This window comes from Notamacropus eugenii, chromosome 1 (assembly GCF_028372415.1).
Source record: "Notamacropus eugenii isolate mMacEug1 chromosome 1, mMacEug1.pri_v2, whole genome shotgun sequence".
Taxonomy (NCBI): domain Eukaryota; kingdom Metazoa; phylum Chordata; class Mammalia; order Diprotodontia; family Macropodidae; genus Notamacropus; species Notamacropus eugenii.
The window spans coordinates 199,742,097-199,762,407 of record NC_092872.1 but is presented as its reverse complement, the minus strand read 5'-3'; the positions used below and the strand labels follow the sequence as shown (position 1 = coordinate 199,762,407).

General features: G+C 40.7%; 1 protein-coding gene and 1 long non-coding RNA gene across 11 annotated transcripts in view; one reads left to right on the top strand and one right to left on the bottom strand.

The window, feature by feature from the left end:
* Positions 1-304: 304 nt before the first annotated feature.
* LOC140514113 (uncharacterized) lies at positions 305-18,113 on the bottom strand. The gene is made up of 2 exons (XR_011970440.1): positions 17,978-18,113; positions 305-1,447 (listed from the first exon to the last, which is right to left on the bottom strand). It is a non-coding gene; the product is annotated as an uncharacterized lncRNA (long non-coding RNA).
* The window catches only part of TIAL1 (TIA1 cytotoxic granule associated RNA binding protein like 1), a 19,041-nt gene continuing 16,736 nt past the window's right edge, over positions 18,007-20,311 (top strand). The window contains exon 1 of one of the 10 annotated variants that reach the window (XM_072624086.1): positions 18,007-18,229. Coding sequence is in view for 3 of the 10 variants with exons in the window: in XM_072624029.1 (XP_072480130.1) it covers positions 18,053-18,210 (158 nt within the window). In the remaining 7 variants the exon portion in view is untranslated. Of the gene's footprint in view, positions 18,230-19,120; positions 19,411-20,311 lie in introns of those variants that run through there. The other 9 variants (XM_072624029.1, XM_072624104.1, XM_072624038.1 and 6 more) reach the window with 9 other exon arrangements.

Genomic DNA, 20,311 nt, shown 5'->3' with positions numbered 1-20,311 from the left:
GGTTTGAGAGAATTACCTGGGGGCATAGAAAGACCTGCCTGCCTCAGGGTCATGCAGTTGGTGTCAGAAGCTAAGCTTGAACCCAGGTCTTTTCTACAAGAGTAGCCCTCTATCCATCATACCATGCTCCTTTTTATGAACTAGGTACTACGGGTATTATGTCCATTTTACAGATAAGGAAACAGATTCAGAGCAGTTGTGTAGAGTCATACATAGGTCTTTCCAAGTCCAGCTCTCTATCACACCATATTGTCTTTATACTGAACTACTTACACTGATTCAAAATTTTCATTTTTTGGCAATCTTCTTTTATCTATAATTATATCAGGGAGTACAGGAAAACTATAAAAACAATTAATATTAATTGTGTTTATTGTAAAAATACAGCATAAGGAACTGATACAAATTTATGAGTGACAACCAATGGATAAATGGCCAAAGGACATGAAAAGCATTTTTAAAATAAGTAAATATGCATGTACATACACATACACATATATGTATTTAATAATCTGAAAAATTATTCAGATTACTAATCTGAGAAATGCAGATTAAAACAACTTGTACCACCCTATATCCATTAAATTGGCAAAATTAGGAAGTGACAAAAATTTAATGTTGGAGGAGCTACAGGAAAACAGGCACCTTATTACACTTGTTAGAACAGAAAAGTGGTGCAATATTTTTGAACAGCAATCTGATAACATTAAAGAATGATAAAACCAATCATATTTACTATTTAACAATTTAATTTTTTTTCCTTTTAAATGTTTTTATTGCTAGCTTTGGGTTTTATATCATCTTCACTGCCAAATAGAGATCTTTCCCATCCCCTCTCCAAAGAGCCATTCACAACAAAGAATTTTTTTAAAAAAGGAAAAAAACAGGTCAGCAAAATCAACTAAAACATCACCAGTCATAATGATATATGCAATATTCTACATCTGTAATCCTCTCAACTTCTACAAAGAGAAAGGGAGGAGTTGGAGTAGAAGAAAGGAGAGAGACGAGGAGGAGGAAAAGGAGGGAGGGGGAGAGAGAGAGAGGCATACATACATCTCTTCAACTCTTCTTCTAAGGGCCATGTGTAAGTGTACTTAACAGTGTTTGGTTTTGGTTTTTCTAACATTTTTGTTTACAATTCTTGTCACGTGTATTCTTTCCTTTTTCTGCTTACTTTCCTCTGCAATAGTTCAGATTAGTCTTCTCCTGTGTCTATCAATTCTTCATTTTCATCACTTCTTGCAATGATATTCTCTTATATTCCTGTACCACATTTACTTAGTCATTCCTCACCTCCTGGATACTCAGCAATCTAACTCTAACGCAGACCTCTCATTTCAGTGGAGGGTTGAGGAATGTGGACATGCTGTCAAATATAGTTGTTCTTTCAGCTGGTTTTGCTTGGCTGGTCTTTGTTACTGGGGAGGGGTATATCAGGAAACGACTGTAATATTAAAAGGAAAGTCACCAAGAGAAAAAAATCAATTCAACAAACATTTATGAAACACAGTTTAAGGCACTGCGCTTGGTACTGGTGGGAGAGGAGAAATAAAAGGCAAAAACAAAATAGCCCCTGGTCTCAAGAGGTTTTACTTTGGGGGAATAATTCAGCACACAGATGAGTAGATACATTATATTCTGAGAATTGAGGAGGACACTATTAGATGGTATCTGAACTGAGCGGTTAAGAAAGATAAAGACTGAGAAAGGCTGAGAGGAAGATATGATACATTCTACCCATGAAGAACAGATTTGTGAGAAAGCATGGAGCCAGGAGATGTAATATCAAGTTTGGGGAACAGCTAGTGGTCCAGTTTGGCCAGGACCTACAGTACATGAAGGGGAGTCACACTGAGTCAGGAAGAGTCAGTTGGAGAAATAGTGAAGAACATTAAAAACCAAGCTGATAAATGAGTCTTAGAGACTGACAAGACCTCTGCTTTAGAAAGATTAATTTGACAACTATGTGGAGAATGGATTAGATGGCAGGAAGAGACTGCAAACAGGGAAACCAATTAAGAGTGACTAAGTTTACACTGGCCCAGGAAAGGGAAGATGAGGACCTGAATATGGTAGAGGTAATGAGTGGAAATAAGAGGAATGCATTTGAGAGATGTTAGGAAGGCAGAATTGATACAAATTGGCAACTAACAATATGTACAGTGGATACTTAGTAGCTGTGTGACCCTAGGCAAGTCACTTAACCATCTTCCTCAGTTCCTCATATGTAAAATGAGCTGGAGAAAGAAATAGCAAATCACTCCAGTATCTTTTCCAAGAAAACCTCATGGGCTCATGAAGAGTCAGACAAAACTGAAACCACTAAACAACATCAATATGTGGGAAATAACAAAAGAAGATAATCAATCCACAATTGTGCACATCTCTATAGTATTTTAAAGTTTACAAAGCACTTTTCTGGCAACATTCATTTGTTAGATAGGATAAATATTATGCTTATTTCATAATAAAATGAGATAATTTTAAAGTAATTAGCATAGTGCCTTGGCATATAATAACTCATATGTAAATCTAAGTTGTAATTATTATTAATTAGTAAACTGAAGCTCAGAGAGGTCAAATAAGTTGTTCAAAGTCACAAAGCTAGTACTCAAACCTAGATTTTATGGCTTTGAGACTAGTGTTTTTTCCATCATACCACTCTGTCTCTAACATCCTAAGAATGTTATTAAAAGGGGAAAAATGCCTGTCTGTACATAAACATTCATAGCTACTTCATTTGTAATAGTAAGAAATTAGAAAGCATTTATATGTCCAACAGTTGTGGAATGGCTGAATAATTAAATTGTGCAATATCAATGTAATGCAATATTAATGCATTATAAAATGACAAATATGTGAATAAAATTCTTGGTAAACTGATGGGGAAAAAAATGCAAAATCTTACACCAGGGGTGGGGAACCTGCGGCCTTGAGGTCACATATAGCCTTCCAGGTCCTTGGATGCAGCCTTTTGACTGAGTCTAAGTTTTACAGAACAAATCTTTTTATTACGGGGATTTGTTCTGTGAAGTTTGGATTTAGTAAAGGGGCTGTCCTGGAGAGCCTCAAGGCCACAGGTTCCCCACCTCCGTCCTATGCAAAGTGAGCTGTTGCCAAGAAAACAGTACATATATATGGAGTACAGCTATAAAACAATTAAAAGTGCAACTTTTTTTTAAATCCAGCAACTTTATAAGCATATAGGTGGAAAAGAGATTAGAAGGGGAGTTCAACCAAATGTGCTGTTATTATGCTAAAGTTTTTTTAAATTTGATCACAATATAAATAGTTCTGATTTGATAGTCCTATTTGAGATTTTATTATTTATTTTGTTTGTTTCTTTATTTGCATGTGCTAAGGCTGGGAATAAGTGAGGTAGGTACAATGGAAAAAGCGCTGAATTTAGTATCACAAGAGTCCTTGGTTTAAATCCTATCTCTTATTTTCACTAGTGGTGTGACCAAGCCACTTTACCCCTTCAGCTTCTCCTCAGTAAAATGGGAATGGTATACACCTCTAGCAGCTACCTTCACAGGGTTGTTGTGATGATAAATGGCATAATGTATACAGAGTATATTACATAAACATTAGCTATTAAGAATATATATAAATTATTTTAATGTTTAGTATTTGTAGAAGTGAAGAGCTACTATAATACTAAACAATCATATACCATTCCAATCTTCCAAAGTCTTTGCTGCTGTTGCTCAGTTGTTCAGTATATCTGATTCATGACCCCCTGCGGACTATAGTATTCCAGGCTCTTCTAGCCTCCACTGTCTCCCAAAGTCTGTCCAAGCTCATATTTGCTGCTTTCATGACACTATCTATGCATCTCCTTGTTGCCATCCCCTTTTCCTTTTGCCTTTAATCTTTCCTAATGTCAGGGTCTTTTCCAACGAATTCTGTCTTCTCAAGTATACAAAGTATTTAAGCTTCAGTATCTGACACTTAGTGAACAGTCTGGATTAATGTCTTTAAGGATGGACGGATTTGATCTCCTTGCTGTCTACAGGACTCTCAAGTCTTCTCCAGCACCACATTTCAAAAGCATCGATTCTATAGCACCCAGCTTTCCTTATAGTCCAACTGTCACAGCTACATATTGCTACTGGAAAAACCACAGCTGTGACTATACAGATCTTTGTTGGCAAGGCGATGCCTCTACTTTTTAGTAAGCTGTCCAGATTTGCCACTTTGCCATTTGCTTTCCTTCCAAGAAGCAAGTATCTTAATTTCATGGCTGCAAGTTGCCTTCTGTGGTGATTTTTGAGCCCAAGAATATAAAATCTATTTGACACTGCTTCCATTTCTTCTCCCTCTATTTGCCAGCAGGTGCAGTTGCCAAGATCTTAATTCTTTTGCTGTTAAGCTTAAAACCAGCTTTTTACACTCTTCTCTTTCATGCTCATCAAGAGGTTTCATGTTTTTACTTTCTGTTATCAGGGTGGTATCTGCACATCTGATATTGTTGCTACATGTCAAAAGGCTTTTTAACATTTAAAAAAAACCTTTCATCTTAACTTAAATCTATCTTATGTTGCTTGGAAGGTCAACGGAAATTAGGGTAATTTTATTTTGTCATTGAGAAAGAACTATTACTTATAGGACTGCAAGATTTCAAAGAAATAGCACTGCAATTTGTACAAGTTCAGATGAAATCTGAAAGGAATTTGGATTCCTTATGTTCCCATAGGCAGTACTAGGGATATAGAATTTTTGGATTCTATTAAGGAAGAAAAGGAAGACATGATTTTATGGCACCATTTTTTTACTGCATTCAAGGAGGCATAATAGCCTCATCTATTAATAAACCTAGGACAATGATTTTGGCAGGTCATATTTTGGTTCAGCTGAGCCCAGGAGACAAAATTCAGCGATTTCAAACTTTAACCCCTGAGCAAACAGATGTACTCCTTACAGTTCCAAATCCATTTTTTTATGGAGCATTGTCAAAGTAACACAAATTTGTAGAAGCACTTAGAAGAAGGTCTGTTCTTGCTAACACCACCATGACTGATTTTAAGTGTGAAGCCTTGAAATATTTAATGATGAGCAATCATAAGAGGGATTAAAAAATGAGGTAAAGAGTGGCTGCTTAAAAAAAAGATCTGGGAAGAGAAGACCATCAGGGTTTCTGACCAAAACAGAAACAACTGTTATTTATGTTCATTCTGAGCCAATCAGGGCCTAAATAGTGAGCAAGTACGTGTGGGACCAGAGTGATCTGGGGTTAAGGCTGGTCTTTAAGAAAAAGAAAAAACGAAGTGTCAGAGATTAAAATTTATATTCCCTTTGGGCAGAACACTAGCAGGTAAGGGTGTAATACCCTTTTGGTGAGAAGAAAGAAAAGGAAGGAAGGAAGTCATGTTGCCTAACTGGAAGCTTGGTCCCTAGTGGGCAGCTCGTCCCTCACTAAAATCCAATTCATTTGCATGTCATGGCATCATCTCCCTGATGTCATGCTCCATTTCAAGAACAAAGGACAAACAGCAACCTCTGTGAGTATTGGGGAGACATAACACATAGTCCCCAACCATAAAAAGGCAGGAATTGAGGTATAGAGAAAGACACTGAGCTGGGTAGTTGACTCTTTAAGAAAGGAGGGAAAATGCCCTGGGAGCTGACACATGATTTCCATAAGGATCTGGATCTTGATACATTCTTGGATGGAATGAACAGCAAAGGAAAAGAGGTTGCTGAGTAATGGTGGTGGCAGAGGGTCTAGAAATGGCAACAAAGAGTCAAGAAGTGTCCATAAAGTAAAGGAAATCACCTGTTCTTGCAGAATGTCTCAAATCAGATTTCATAAATGGACCTGAAATTAGTCCCCTGAACTTTCTACATTTGCCACAACTGGATGCCACTGTGAGCACCTGGACCCAGTCTTGTACCGTTTTGTTGTTGTGCTGTTCAGCTGTTAGTAGTGTCTGACCTTTCATGACCCCATGGCCCACATGGTCCACAGAGTCCTCTTGGCAAAGATATTGGAATGGTTTGTCATTTCCTTCTCCAGTGGATTAAGGTAAACAGAACTTAAGTCACTTGCCCAGGGTCACATAGCTAGTAAGCCTCTGAGGCCAGATTTGAACCCAGGAAAATGAGTCTTTTTGATTCCAAGCCTGCATTCTGTCTATGGCACCACCCAGCGGCCCTACTTCTGCACTTAACGTAGTGCTTTACATGAAAATTCTTCAAAAGTTCCTTCCATAGGAAGGAGTTCATTAAGCTGATAAAACAAGATGTACTGACCAAAAGTGTAAAAGTAGTACAGTGTTAAGAGATGAGGAAAGGGTCACTTTCAGTTATGTATCAAGAGGTAAGAGTAGAAGCAAACTGAGAAACTGCATCAGCATTTCTCTAAGTACTGCCAGCAATTCTTTGTGGGATATCTCCGCTGAAGTAACAGGTTAATAAGGGTTTGTTTGCATCAAATGCTAAGTGCAAACTGGACACTCTCTGGTCTATTCTGCTCACTGTCTTAACTAAAGGCCAACTATGATTCAAGGTCACACACAAGTCTCTAAATGGTTTTTGGTAGATGCCCTGTCAATCTGGGAAGAGAGATGTAGTTCAGCAATTTTATGCATTACTTTACTAAGCAGCTTATAATACAATTTAGGAATACATGGAGGACATGATTACTAAACACACTGTCTGCTCACCTAAACTGTATTTGAATAAAGTATCTAAAAATAATTTCAGACACAAGTACTAATATAAGGATGGGACTGAGTTGAATGATTCCAGAAATATCTTTCAAATGCTACATTAAATAATTACTGAATTCTTGAAACAGAACTTACTGCAAAGAATAAAGTATAACTGCTGAATCACAGACACTGAGCTTAGCTGAATAGGACGCTAGGAGAAAGGCTTTTCAATTTGTATCTTCTGGCAGCAAGACTGTGAATTTGACTTTTTGGATGCCAAGCAGATTAGCCTAGGGACAAACTCCAAAGATAGTGGGGAAGTGATACTTCTTTCCAGTCTTTCCTACCTCCAACCCTGTATGTCATCAGGAGGTTGTTAAATGAGTTAATGAGTCACAAGAATCCTTCAGTGCCAGTATCATGTGGCTTTCCAAAATTTGCCTCCTGTGGAGAAGATTACTACAGTTTCTAGTACAGAAAAAGTCATTGAGAGATCTGACTGCGTACTGATTAATGCAGGTACCTATTAATGAATCAGCTTTGTTTGCTACCGTGAGAAAGTGGTCCAAACACAAGGGTGAATGAAATCAGCATAGTATATGGTCGAAAAATACAGAGCTGTACTAGGAATGTGTATACCTGGAGGAAGAACCACAAGCCACATCCAAGTCGAGGCACAAAAGGTACCCTGTTTTTTGGGGGGGAAGGGGAAAGTTGTGGGGGAGGAGTACTGGTTATCATCCCACCAAAGGGGCAGATACTCCAACATACACAAGGTTGCTGCTCACCCTCTGAGAAAGGGGCAATTGATAACCCTTAGAACACACAGATGCTTTTGTGGAAGAACTCAAAGAAACCTTGAGGCCAACCCCTCCAAAACTCTCAAAGTATTATGTGAAGCCTAGAACGGACCCTAGGGATCATTTAGTTTTAACTTTTTATTTTACAGGTGGGAAATATGGGGCTCAAGGGAGAGGAAATGATTTGCCCATGGTCACAGAGAAAGGTTCATTAAATGCTTACTACATCAAGGCTGGGATGTGGTGAAATCAAATGCAGCCTATATCTCGGACTTTACAGACTGTCAGAGCTGGAAGGGATCTTAGAAACCACCTTTCCCAACATCCCCATTTTACAGAGAGGGAAGGAAAGACCCATAGTGTTAGAGCAAACAGCAGAACTCAGTTCTGACTTCCCAGCCAGCACTCTTTTGTCCAGATTGTTGAAAGCTGGACTCTCTTGGGGATCCCTCTAGAGAAACAATCCTTGGCCCTTTACTTATGACATACAGTTAAGCAGGGACATACATTCTTATAGGCACAACCTGGCCCCAATGCTCACTCCACCCCAGTTCCTATTCATTTCTTGAGCAAAGCTTTGAGAGAAAGAGAAAAGCCATTCCTAGGAAGGCGTGGTGCTGCCTTACCCACCCTGAAGTCAGTCCCTCAGCTTTATAATGCTCTTTTCCCAGAGCAGAACATACAGAGAAGCAGCAGAGAACTTCGAGGGGCCACAAAGCACCCTTCCCTCCTCCCACAGTGGTACATCCCAATTTCAACTTTGCCTTACTGTCTGCCTCTTGGATTCATTGCCCCTCAGATTGTAGGGCCATCACTGTTTGGCAATGAGGGGACAGGGTCACTAGGCAAGGCTAGATCTCCTTCCTTATTCCTACTTGGAGGCCCTGTGGGACCCTAAACAACAACAACAACAAAGTCAACTTTGGCTTCCAACCTTGGAACCCCAGGAAACAATCTAGCGGCTGCTCTGGCAGAAGTCCTATCTCTGCTCCATCAGGATGTGACATTAAATCTGCCCTTTTGGCATCACCTGACTCTAACACTACCTTCTTCCTCAGGGACAAGAAATGCTATCAAAGGTCGTTTAAATTTCCCTGCCCTGGGAAAAAACTCCCTGGGCCTATCTATGCTCCTGGAAAGAAGCTTGAGAAATGAGGAGGCCTGGGTTCTAGCTGAGGAGTGGTCATTTACTTGATGTGTGACTCTGGGTAAGTCTCTGAGTCTCAGTTTCCTCATCTGTAAAAGGAGGAAATGAGATAAGCTATATCTACAGCATCCCCCAAATCTAGTAACTATCAAGAGAAGAAAATGAAGTCAATTTGCTATGACCAATTCTTGAGGCTCTTTGTGACTCACCTGTACTAGATATTCACTAACATATACATTCCAGAATTGTGCTTCGAATGTAAGTCAAGTATGCTGACTTATATCTCCTGCATTCTTACTCTGCTGATTCCTTTCTAATGTCTTTTTTGAAAATCAGGACATTTGCCTTTCAATTTGCTGTACCTCTCCTATACTATAAAATCTTTCAAAGATTATGTACTACTGTTCAACAATCTCATCTGCCTACTCTTTCAATACCCAAGGACATAATTCAGTTGAGGTAGGTGTTCTCTTAGTATCTCAGCAGCAAACACTATAACAGCCAGGAAGCATATATGATACCTAATTCTGACTAGGATCACTGGATCTAGAAAGGATCTTAACTAAGGGTCATCTTGACTAATTCCCTCATTTTATATATGAAGAAATTAAATTTAAAAGTTAAACAATGACTTATGCAAGGTCACATGGCTAGGATCTAAACCCCCTAAGTCTTCTTATTCCAGATTCTAAGTGCCTTCTACTGGGTCAGGCTGCCTTAGCATAGGAGTTTAAAGCCAAGTGACCTTAGAGATATAATTAATTGCATGATCCCCAAGAAACCATTTACCCCCACTCGCAATCCACTAGTCTGAACCTCAAGAATTTCTTATCTGTAAAATGATGGATTCAAACAATTTATAATACCTGTGGCACTTTTTCTGAGTAGAACCAGTAAATTTGGATTTAGAAGGGATATCAGTGGCTATCTAGTCCAAACCATACCTGAATAAGAATTATCTCTATATGAGGATGAGTGAGAGTCATAGGAAGGCCCCTGCTTTCCTTGGAAGCCACACCTGAGCTGTCATCCCAAGTCAGATGAAACATGGACACCCTCACAATTTAACCCTGGTTTAGTTCTTATTAAAGGTTCCTCAGGAAAAAAAAAAGAATTATCTCTACAATACACCTAAAGAGCAAAGCTTGCATATTTTTTTTGTGACAGGCACTTTTTTCAGTTATTGAAATAGTCCTCCTTTACCAAAAATGGGGTATTGAAAGGATCTATTGGTTTAAACGCATGTTTTAAAGAAAGATCCAATTAACCTTCTAATCCAGTTCAACTACATTATCAGTGTCAGTTGTTTTTTAAGTGGGCATCTACCACATCACAGGGAGACATAAGATCAACAAGATGCATACATTCCTTTTCATTTATCGTGGAAAAATCACAGCTTCTTGCCATCAATGTGAACAATTCAGATTGCAACCATGGAAATTAAATTCTGGAAATGATTTCTTCATCCTGGAAACAGTTTCAGTTACACTCACTGAAAATTTACATCAGATAAGAAAAACACACCAAGCCCTAGCACGCATAAATCAAGTGTTGCTGTATTATGTGATGTTTTGTGACATTAACAATAGGGGCTCGCTATATGACCTTGGGTAAATTACTTTTAAAATGATAACAAAGGGCATTCATATTGTGCACTGTGCAATGGAAGAAAATTCTCATCCAAATCCTTGTACTCTCAAATAAATGTTGGAAACTGATATGGTGTTTTTAATGAAAATGACACTAAAGATGCATTATCACTTGCTTTGCTGTTGTTCTCTAAAGACCATGGTGCCTTTCCATTTGACTTGGAGTGAAAATCTGTATGTTTTGTCTCCCCCAATCAGAAGATAAGTTCTTTGAGAGCAGGGGCTGTCAGAGTTACTCCTAGATTCTCTATTTAAGGAAGTGACCCAGAATGGATACTTCATTGTTTCCCAGAAGACTGCAGGACCTTTGATGTCCACCGTATCAGGTACCACCTCAATTTTACAGCTTCTTTATATCTGTTGTCTTCTGCCATTGGATTGTGAACTGGAGGGTGGGGACTGTCTTTGATTTTTCTTTGAATGTCTAGTAGTTAACACAGTACCTAGAACATAGTTGGTGATTACTAAATGTTTACTGAATGACTGAAAGCAAGGGCTATCTTACTTCTCTACTTGTAACCCCCAGTATTCAGTACATTGTCTTACACATAACACTAAGTTTTTTCATTCACTCATTCATCCATTCATTTATAGCCCTTTACAACCGTTACCTCATTTGATCTTCACAATAATTCTGTGAGATATTATCATTCCCATTTTGCAGATGAAAAAAATTGAGGCTCAGAGAAGTCAAATGATTTTGACCCAAGGGCTTTCATGGGAAGGCCTGCTATGCAAATTTCCGTGGTTACAAAACTAGTAAGCATCTAAGTCTGTCTTCATTCCGTGCCTAGTATTCTTTCTACTGGGTCACACTAGACCTGTGGGTCTCAATTCCTAATTTTAACCAATTCTATTGCAACATTTTTTAATGTCCCTTTAAGGCTCTCATATTCTATAATATTGGTTTTGCAGACTTCAGCAAGGTATCTTATTTCAGTAAAGAAGGCAACTGCACTAATTTCCAACTGCACATATTGGATATGGAATGTCAGAGATGGAAAGCACATTAGAGAACATCCCTAGTTCTAAACCTCAATCTACAGATGAGGAAGAGGAGGCCCAGAGAAGGAGAGTGATGTTGCTAAAGTTACGGTGGCAGAGCTTCAACGAGCATTAAAATCTATCACTTGCAAAGCACTATAAATATAAAGCTCAAAAATAAAATAAAAAAATATCTGCCATAAAATGATAGTGGACATATTCACAGACCATATAAACAAAAAATAAGAATTATTTTAGTAAATGAAGCTTTATTTTCATCATAAATGAGTCTAACTGGATCCACATTCTAAATAAAGAATACAGATTTTCAAAACACAAATATCACAATTAAGTACTATGTAGACTATGACATTTACATGCAATGGAGAAGGTTAAGTCGCTTGCTACTATGCACTTTCAAATCAAGTCAGAAACGGAATAAAGTTTTCAAGTAGATTTAATAGTTATCTGCTCAATGTTTTAATGACAGTACTAAAGAAACAAAACCTCTTAAATCTTTCAGCTGGCTATCAGGTACTCTTAAGTAAGTATCTTACTGGCAGAAGGCCTCTCAGAATTTGCCAAGTCTTAATTGAAGAGGAAGTGCCTGAAGACAACATAAGAACTGTGATCAACAAAGAACTGAATTAACTGAGACCAGGGGTAGACCTTACTCCTAATTACCTCCTAATCTACTCCTAATCACCTTCGAAGGATTTTAGTTTGGGAAGCAGAAAGATTGGAATACAATGCACTTGCTGTTAGAAAGGGTGACAGGGACCAGGAGGATTATACTGCTTTTCTCCCACAGCTATTCTTGTCTTCACCATCAGTTAGCCAGGAACCTCCTGATATAGTCAAAGTTTTCTAAGGAGTTAAGCCACAAAATATTTATCCAGCTCCTGGTATGGTCCTAGCAGTATGCTAGTAGGTACTGTGCTGAATTCAATAATATTATGGCCTGGGCCCTGGCTTACAAAACCACTTAGGAGACCAGACACACACTCCAAAAATGAAATACAGGGCTACACATTATTGATAGACAACACACAGTATGCAGGCTAAAGGCATTATGTGCCTCAACAACATGGCAATGTAGGTAAAACCTGTCCTTTACACCTCTCTACCTCCCTTTCTTCTTCTTTTTCACATCTCTTTTCTTTGTTTACTGTATGGGGAAAGCACTTTTCACAAGTTAATTCACTATACAAAAGCTAAGCTACGCTGTTACTTACCTGAACTTTAGACCGAAAATTCTATTTTAATGAATTTATCCATTTTAATGCAACTCTATTGCAACAAAGTAATCTGGATGTCTTGTGAATTAAGCCCCAAAGGGTCTTTTCTGCAGCTGGTACTTGGGAGTCAAAGGAAAAAAACATTTTATTTCACTATATGCCTTTATAGAAAGTCAGGAAAATGGAATTCTACTTCCGTATCTACTCTGAAATTGTGAATATGACTTTACTTCTCTGGACTTCAGGTTTTGATTTTTAATGCATTTTTGAAGTCTTTTGTCTTTCTATCACAGTCATTTTCCACTTTATTTTGTAATAACAAGAACAAAGCAAAACATTTCATACAAACTTTGACAATATATACAATTTCTGTTCCAACTTTCTGCCATGAGATGGAAATAGTATGTTTCAGTGGGCTTCAGCTTCATCTGTAAAATGAGGAGGTTGAGCAATATGATCTCTAAGATCCCTTCCTGCTTACAGAACAATATTTACCTCAATAATAATAAATCTAAACAATTATACATACTTTAGTACTTCCAGGATTCATGATTTCATCAGTGTGTGTTCCTAATGCAGATTACATAACAGACCTTTGTAAGTACTCTTTGTGAGTTGCTGAGTCTGAGAAATTCGTTAATGTCATACTCAACATTTTGGAGATGAGTCTTTTGTTAACTTAGTTAGCTCTGTCTTTGAACAATTAATATAGCCATTGGTTGGGTCTGTACTTAAAGGCTTTTCTAGCTTGGTAGAAACTGCAGAGTTCATTCCACTAGTATAGCCTTTGAAAATGTAGAGTCACCTCTATTCAGAGTGAGGCACTGGAACAGGATATTTGATACAGAAATATAATATTTTATATTTGCCGTTGTTTGGTTGTTTCAGTTGTTTGGTTGTGTCTCAGTCTTCATGATCCCATTTGGGACTTCCTTGGCAAAGATACTGGACTAGTTTGCCATTTCCTTTTCCAGTGCATGCTGACACCTCTGTGGTGCAGTAGATAGAGCACTGGGCTTGGAATCTTGAAGATTCATCTTTCTAAACTCAAATCCAGCCTCAGATACTGCTGTATGACCCTGGGCAAGTCACTTAACCCTTTTTACTTCAGTTCCTTATCTGTAAAATGAGCTGGAGATTTTTGTTGTTATTGAGTCACTCAGGGCATAGCTAGTATCTCAGGCTGGATTTGAACTGAGGAAGAAAAGTCTTTTTGACTCCAAGTCTAGCACTCTATCTATTATGCCACCTAGCTGCTCATCATTTTATATGGCAATCAATATGTTAAAAAGCTATTTTATATATCCCTTGATCTTTATAATAACTTTGTGAGATCAGCAGAACAGATACCACCTCTGTTTTAGAGATGCAGAAACTGAAGTCTAGTAGATAACTTTCAAGGCTATCTAGTGGAAGAGCCTCAAGGATATTAATTGTCTCCAAAGAAAGGTGCTAAAACTCCCTCTAATGGTATAAAGGGTTATAATTTTCTGAGGACACAAAATTTTTTAAGTTTTTCTAAGAGAAAGCCTTTTTCAATCATCATCAACTTCAAATTCTCATGCCAATCTACATTTTAGAAAGAGAATATTCTGAAATCACCAATAATCTACAAAAACATTTTATGACATATTAAATGAATGAAAAGCAGCATCATACAGAACCACATACTTTTCACAAATATAAGATAAAATAAGCAGCCATACAACTCCAGGTTATGTTTCACCTGAAATTAACACACACATACACACTTACCCAAGCATATTTTGGGCTAAAAAAAAAAAAAAAGACAAAACAATGTTTAACTATCTGATCTATTATTCTGATACTGGAAGAAGGGGGGTGGGGGGGGGAAATGCAGCTCCTACTTCCACAAGCAGAAAAGTTTTGTGAAAAAAAAAAAATCCATAAGGTTACATCTTGTGGCAACTTCTAGGATATCTCTCAATCAGTGGCTGACATCCATGTAACACTTTGCATAAACTAATCGTACTTCATCCTTACAACTTTATGAGTTAGGTGGTGCAGGAACCATGCTCATTTTACAGATAAAGAAAATTAGGTTTAGAGGCTTAATGATTGTGAAAAGTTAACTGCCAGGAGGTGGCAGGATTAGAATTCAAACTCAGGTCTCCTAACTCCATTTTCAGGGTTCCTTCCACCCCACCAGCCAGGCGGGAAAGAAGGTTCCTACCCTCAAGCAACTTACATAAACAAGTTAAAAATAATTCAAAAGACAAACAGCTTTCCAAAACAAGTCACAAAGCAGTCTAAATCCTAAGACTATAAGATATCGCTTCTCCCCCTAAATTCATTAAATTCACATCCTAATAAGGTACCCTCTGGACATAAGATAAAGGCCTTCTTTGAATGAATGAAAAATTTTAAGTGCTTACTATGTACCAAATACTGTGCTAAGCCTGGAGATACAAATATAGAAGTCAGTTCTTGACCTCAGGGAACTTACATATTAATGGGGGACAGCAGGAAAGAGTATTTCAATTTGAAATCACTGGGATTGTTAAGGGAGTAGATTTATACACTCTTTCTAACAGCAGCAAAGACATCATTGATTTATGGTTACAAAACTAGAAGCGGGGAGAGGAAGGGTTGGAAGCTGACACATAGGCCCAAGAGGCACTCATCAATTAGGACAAAGTGCTATGCTTACTATGTTTATTTTTCTCTTCTTTTTATAAAACTGGAAGAGACCTCATAATCTTTTCATTCTACAGAGGGGTAAACTGAGCCCTCAAGAGATGGAGTGACTAGTCAGCAACTAACAAATAGCAGAGACAGTACTCAACTCTACATCTTATTTTCTTGTGTCTTCTGACTTTGTTATCTTAGAGGTCATACACAGACCATGCATTTGAGAATCGAATGGTTCCCCCAAACCATCAGTTTTTCCTAATTATCATATGAGAATTTCAGATACTAGTTTCTGAAAATAGTATAGAGGTTGAGGAACAATAGGTCATTTTCCCAAACACTTTATTTCCTCTTATTTTCTGATATGTATAATTTGTTGGTTGTACTAGGTGCTCACACTGAATTGGTTTTGACTCAAATGTAGACTTATTTCAATCATTTACATTGCAATAGAGCTGTTAAATACTTGAGGGCTAATTTCCTTATTTGAGTTCAATCTACTTGATATTGTGAAAAGAGCCTGGTAGACAGAGGATCTCAGTTTGAAATGAGTTTCTGTTACCTGGGCCAAGTCTTAAACTCTCCTTTATTCAGTTTCCACCTCTGTAAAATGAGAGGAGGATTCGACTAGAAGAAATTTCAGTTCTAGACCTATAATCTTATTCATACCATGATGAACTAGATAGTCTCTAAGTTTCTTCTACTTCTAAACTCTACCATCCAATGAAAAGTCATAAGGATCTTCAAGCTGGCACTACTACAAGCAAATGTTAAGTCCCAAACTTCTTAGAGTGCTCAAGAATCTGAAAAGTCGCTATGACGTAGACAGTATGGCAGACATCAAGGGAGAAGCAAATTTTCTGAAGAGTGGGGGAACCAATTTGATCATGAACTAGAGTTCTCCAGTGGCTTACATTGGTGGGCCCTTGGTGTTTGTTGTCTGCTAGCACAATCTAAAGTTGTGTATACTCTAACAAGTTAGTGACTGAGAGGAAGAGGTGGTTCCCTACTGCCTACCAAATAAAGTCCAAATTGCTTATCTTGATGGTGGAGACCCTCTACAACCTGGCAACCCCTTACCCATCTAGTCTTACTCAATTTCCCTTTCAAGTATAGTATGGTTTAGTCAAAGAAGGACAACTCATGGTCATTATACCTACCTGGGCTCTCTTTCATTTATGCCTTTAATGAGGCACCCCACACCTGAAATGTTGTCCTTCCTTTCCTCCTGCTGAAATTCCTCCTATCCTTAAAGCCCAACTGAAATGCCAACTTCTCCAAGAAATCTTCTTTGATAACACCAATTGCTCTTGACCTTTCTCCCTAGGACTTCATACAGCACTCTGTTCTTACCTTTCTTATGCCCTCAGCATATATATTAGTTATCTGGAGAAAAAAGTACTGATGATCACCTTCACTTAAATCCTCATTATGACATGAAGGCAACCCAGGATTCTCCAAAGCTATACCAAACTGTCCTGCCCTACCAAGCTAAAAAGGTTTTGAATACAGGTAATGAACTTTATCCGTCATCTAAAGATCTACCTAGTTAAGTCTGAAGAGACTAATCAACAGGTTGGCCACAGGGTAGTTTTTTGGCCCGGGAAGCTCTTGAAGACTACCTACTAAATCACTGAGGGATTGTGAGCTGAACTGGTGAAAAGATTATTTAAAATCACAAAATTCACAGATCCTGCCTTATTCCTCCACTAATCTCTAAGTTCTGCAAGAGCAAATATTGCCTCACCTAAATTTTGTACCACTTACAAAGTGCTTAATATTTGAATCTGACTCTGAATACTAAAAAAGTCATATTTTGACACAAAAATGGTCAAAGTATTATTTTAAAGTGTGAGGAAATTAATTGCATTCATATCATTCATCCTCACTGCATACTAAATAAACTCCTTATCTTGCTGGTAGAGGCAAAACCCTCTACAAACTAACATTATACTGCCTTTCCTGCATTCTCCTACTTTCAAGCTTGGAAGAAAGGAATAACCATTTATTGAGCACCCAGCACCTACTTCAGTGCCAGGCACTGTGCTAAGTACTTTACAAATATCACCTCATTTGATTCCCACAAGGTAGGAGGTAGGTGCTATTACTACTTCCATTTTACAGAAGAGGAATCTGAATCATATTAAGTTAAGCATTAGCCCAGGGTCACACAGACAGAAGTGTCTGAAGCTAGATTTGAACTCAGGTCTTCCTAACTCCAGATCCAGCTTTCTATCCACTGGCCCAACCAAGTGTGAAACAGGAATTCGTGTGTGCGTGCGTGCGTGCGTGCGTGTGTGCATATATATATATATATATATATATATATATATATATATATATATATATATATATATATATATATATATATATATATATATATATATATATATGGGAAAGAAGGAATAAGCATTATTAAGCACCTACTCTGTGACAGGCACTGTGCTAAGTGCTTTACAGACACTATTTCATTTGATCCTCACAACAACCCTGTGGGGTAGGTCCTCTTATACAGATGAGGAATCTGAAGTTAAGTGACTTGGCCAGGGTCACAAAGCTAGATAGCATGTGAGGCTGGATCTGAATAAAGATCTTCCTGACTCCACTGCCCAAGGCTGTATGTAACAGGGGTCTTGTTTTTCTTTCTTCTCAATGTGAGTAGGGGTGGGGATGGGGGCTGGGAAGAGAGAGAAGGCAGACTTTCGCTGATTGGGAAAAATTAATTTTTTATAAATAAACTTTAAATAAATGAAATGAAAGGGTTGACTAGATGGTCCCTTCATCTACCATCTCTGAGCGCCATTCCAGGCTTTCCACAGTTTAGCTGCCGATACCTCTGCTGACTTACCTGTAACTATCCCCCCGCAACTGTCTCGAGGGGGCTCTCCCCAGACCTTTCTTCAGGCTCTTCCTCGGCCACGGAATGGCCCTTCCCCCACCTGCCACCTCCTCTTTCTTCCAGGCCCAACTCCCCAGCTTCCTCGCTGCCCCCAGCCGGGGCTCATCTCTGCGCACCCCGGGGTCTCGTAGCACCGTGCTTTGGCCTCCTCCTTCCTTTCCACTGGCATCACCGTCGTGCGGGTGCGTCGTCCCTCTTCAGGTGAAGGGAAGGTCCTCGAAGGCAGGGCCTGGGGGACGAGTCTCGGTACCATCGACGGGTTACTTTGTGGGGGTGAGGGTGCCTGGCAAGAAGTCAGCGCTTAAAAAGTGTCCGATGAATTCAACGGGGTCTAATCAACGACTCCCGGACCCTCGATATATTTCCCTTCTTCGACAACCAAGTAATCAGAAAACCGAGCTGCTTCAGAGAGAAGTAAGGCGGCTCAACGGCTTTAGAAACTCCATGGAGATGAGGGGAGGAGAAAGCGGAAACTCCGCCCCAGATCCCTCCTACTGGATGCTCCGCCCTTTCGGGCGCTGTGCTAAAGTCAGCTCTCAAAAAGCTGAAGGGGCCCACGGCACTCTGGGATATGTAGTTTACTTTCTGAACAGCTCCTCTCCTAGTTTATTTCCCCGCCTTTCCACGTCGCGTCCTCCAGGGACTCCTACTTCCTGTCGGATGCTTGCCCTGATGTACGACTACCCTACCCAGAAACCAACTTCTTTTTCCCGTCGCTCCACGGCGATCGTGCGGATTAGAGACTCAGGACTGCAATTCCCATAAATCCCCGGGAATAGAGTGGTCTTTTGCTCGCTTCTAGAACCACAATTCCCAGAGATCTCAGCTAGCTTGTTATATACCCTTTTCGTCGCTTCCGTCTTGGGCGGGCTGAGCTGGGGTCAGCCGGCGAGTCCGGGGGGAGACAGTGTAACTGAGCACTGAGCTTCTTCAGCCGCCCCGACCCTCTATCTCTCCTCAGACATGCCCCCCTCTGCCCCGGCGCGCTGCCCCTGGGTGTCTTAGGTTAAAGCTGCGAGCGGGAGGGCCGCGCCTGCGCACTGCCCAGCTTCCTGCCTGGCTGGTGGCGGCGGCCATTTTGTCCATCCTCCTTCTCCTCCTCCTCCTCCTCCTCCTCTTCCTCCTCCTCCTACTGCTCCTCCTGCTTTGAGCGCAGCGTCCCGAGCGGGCTGGGGGGAGAGCGAGAGTCCGAGAACAGGGTTCGGCACCCTCTCCTCTGTCCCCAGCCAGAGCCCGTCGCCCCCTCCCCCTTCCCTCCCCCACCCCGCCCCCCTCCCTCCCCCAATCCTGCCCTCTCCCCCCGCCCCACCCCCCGCCCCCCGGTCCCGGGATCTCGCCGTCTCACCCACCGCGATGGAGGACGACGGGCAGCCCCGGACCCTGTGAGTACTGGAGCAGGCAGGGATGCCCGAGGCCGCGAGGCCCAGGCCCCGGGGGCCGGAGAGACTGGGGGGTGAGGGGGAGGGGGCAAGGCCGGGCCGGGCCGGGCCGGGGCAGGGGCGGCGGCCTCTAGCTGAGGCGGACACGTCCACATTCTTCCGCTGCCGCCGCCTCCTCTCTGCTCCGGGGCAGAGACCTCCTCCCCACTCCCACCCCATCCCGGAGCCTGCCGCCCCTTCCCCTTGCCCCGGCATCCGAGAGCCTGAGGCTGTCAAGACACTCACCGCCCCCGGTTCCGTGGGGTCCGAGGAAACTGGGGGGCCCCAGGGGAGGGGGTTTGGGGATGGATGCGGGGTGGCGGGGCGGGGAGGACTAGGGGCGCAGGGCCATAGCTAGCGGAGCATCTGTCTCATCACCTTCCATCCATCCCCTCGTGTGTCCGTCACTGCGCCTTCTCCCTCCACATCGTGCAGCCTCCCTGTGCTGACTCTCCTGACCGGAGCGATCACCTCCTGGCCGTGCACTTGTCACCCAGGCGTCTGCCTTTCCTTTTGTTTTCCGCAATTCCCTTGGAAAGCCGCCTCTTCCGAACGGATAGCCACTTGTGGAACTCTTCGTGCCCTTCTCCCTGGTCACTTGCAATCCGTGTGTTATCCCCAAGTTTTCTGAGCTGGATGAAAAGGGTGTCTTTTCTGAGCTTTTCATTTGATGTCTGGCCTTTTCTTTTCTTTTGCTTTTGCTTCGTAAACCCAAGCAGACGAAGGACTCCCTTCTTAATGACTTAATTTTATTGTCTTTTTTCCGAAGTGATGACTCAGCATTTGTATTCCTTTCTCTGTAGTGGTGGCACTCCTTTCATTCGCCCTTCTGCTCCCGTTTCTATCCGTTTATTCTGAATATTTA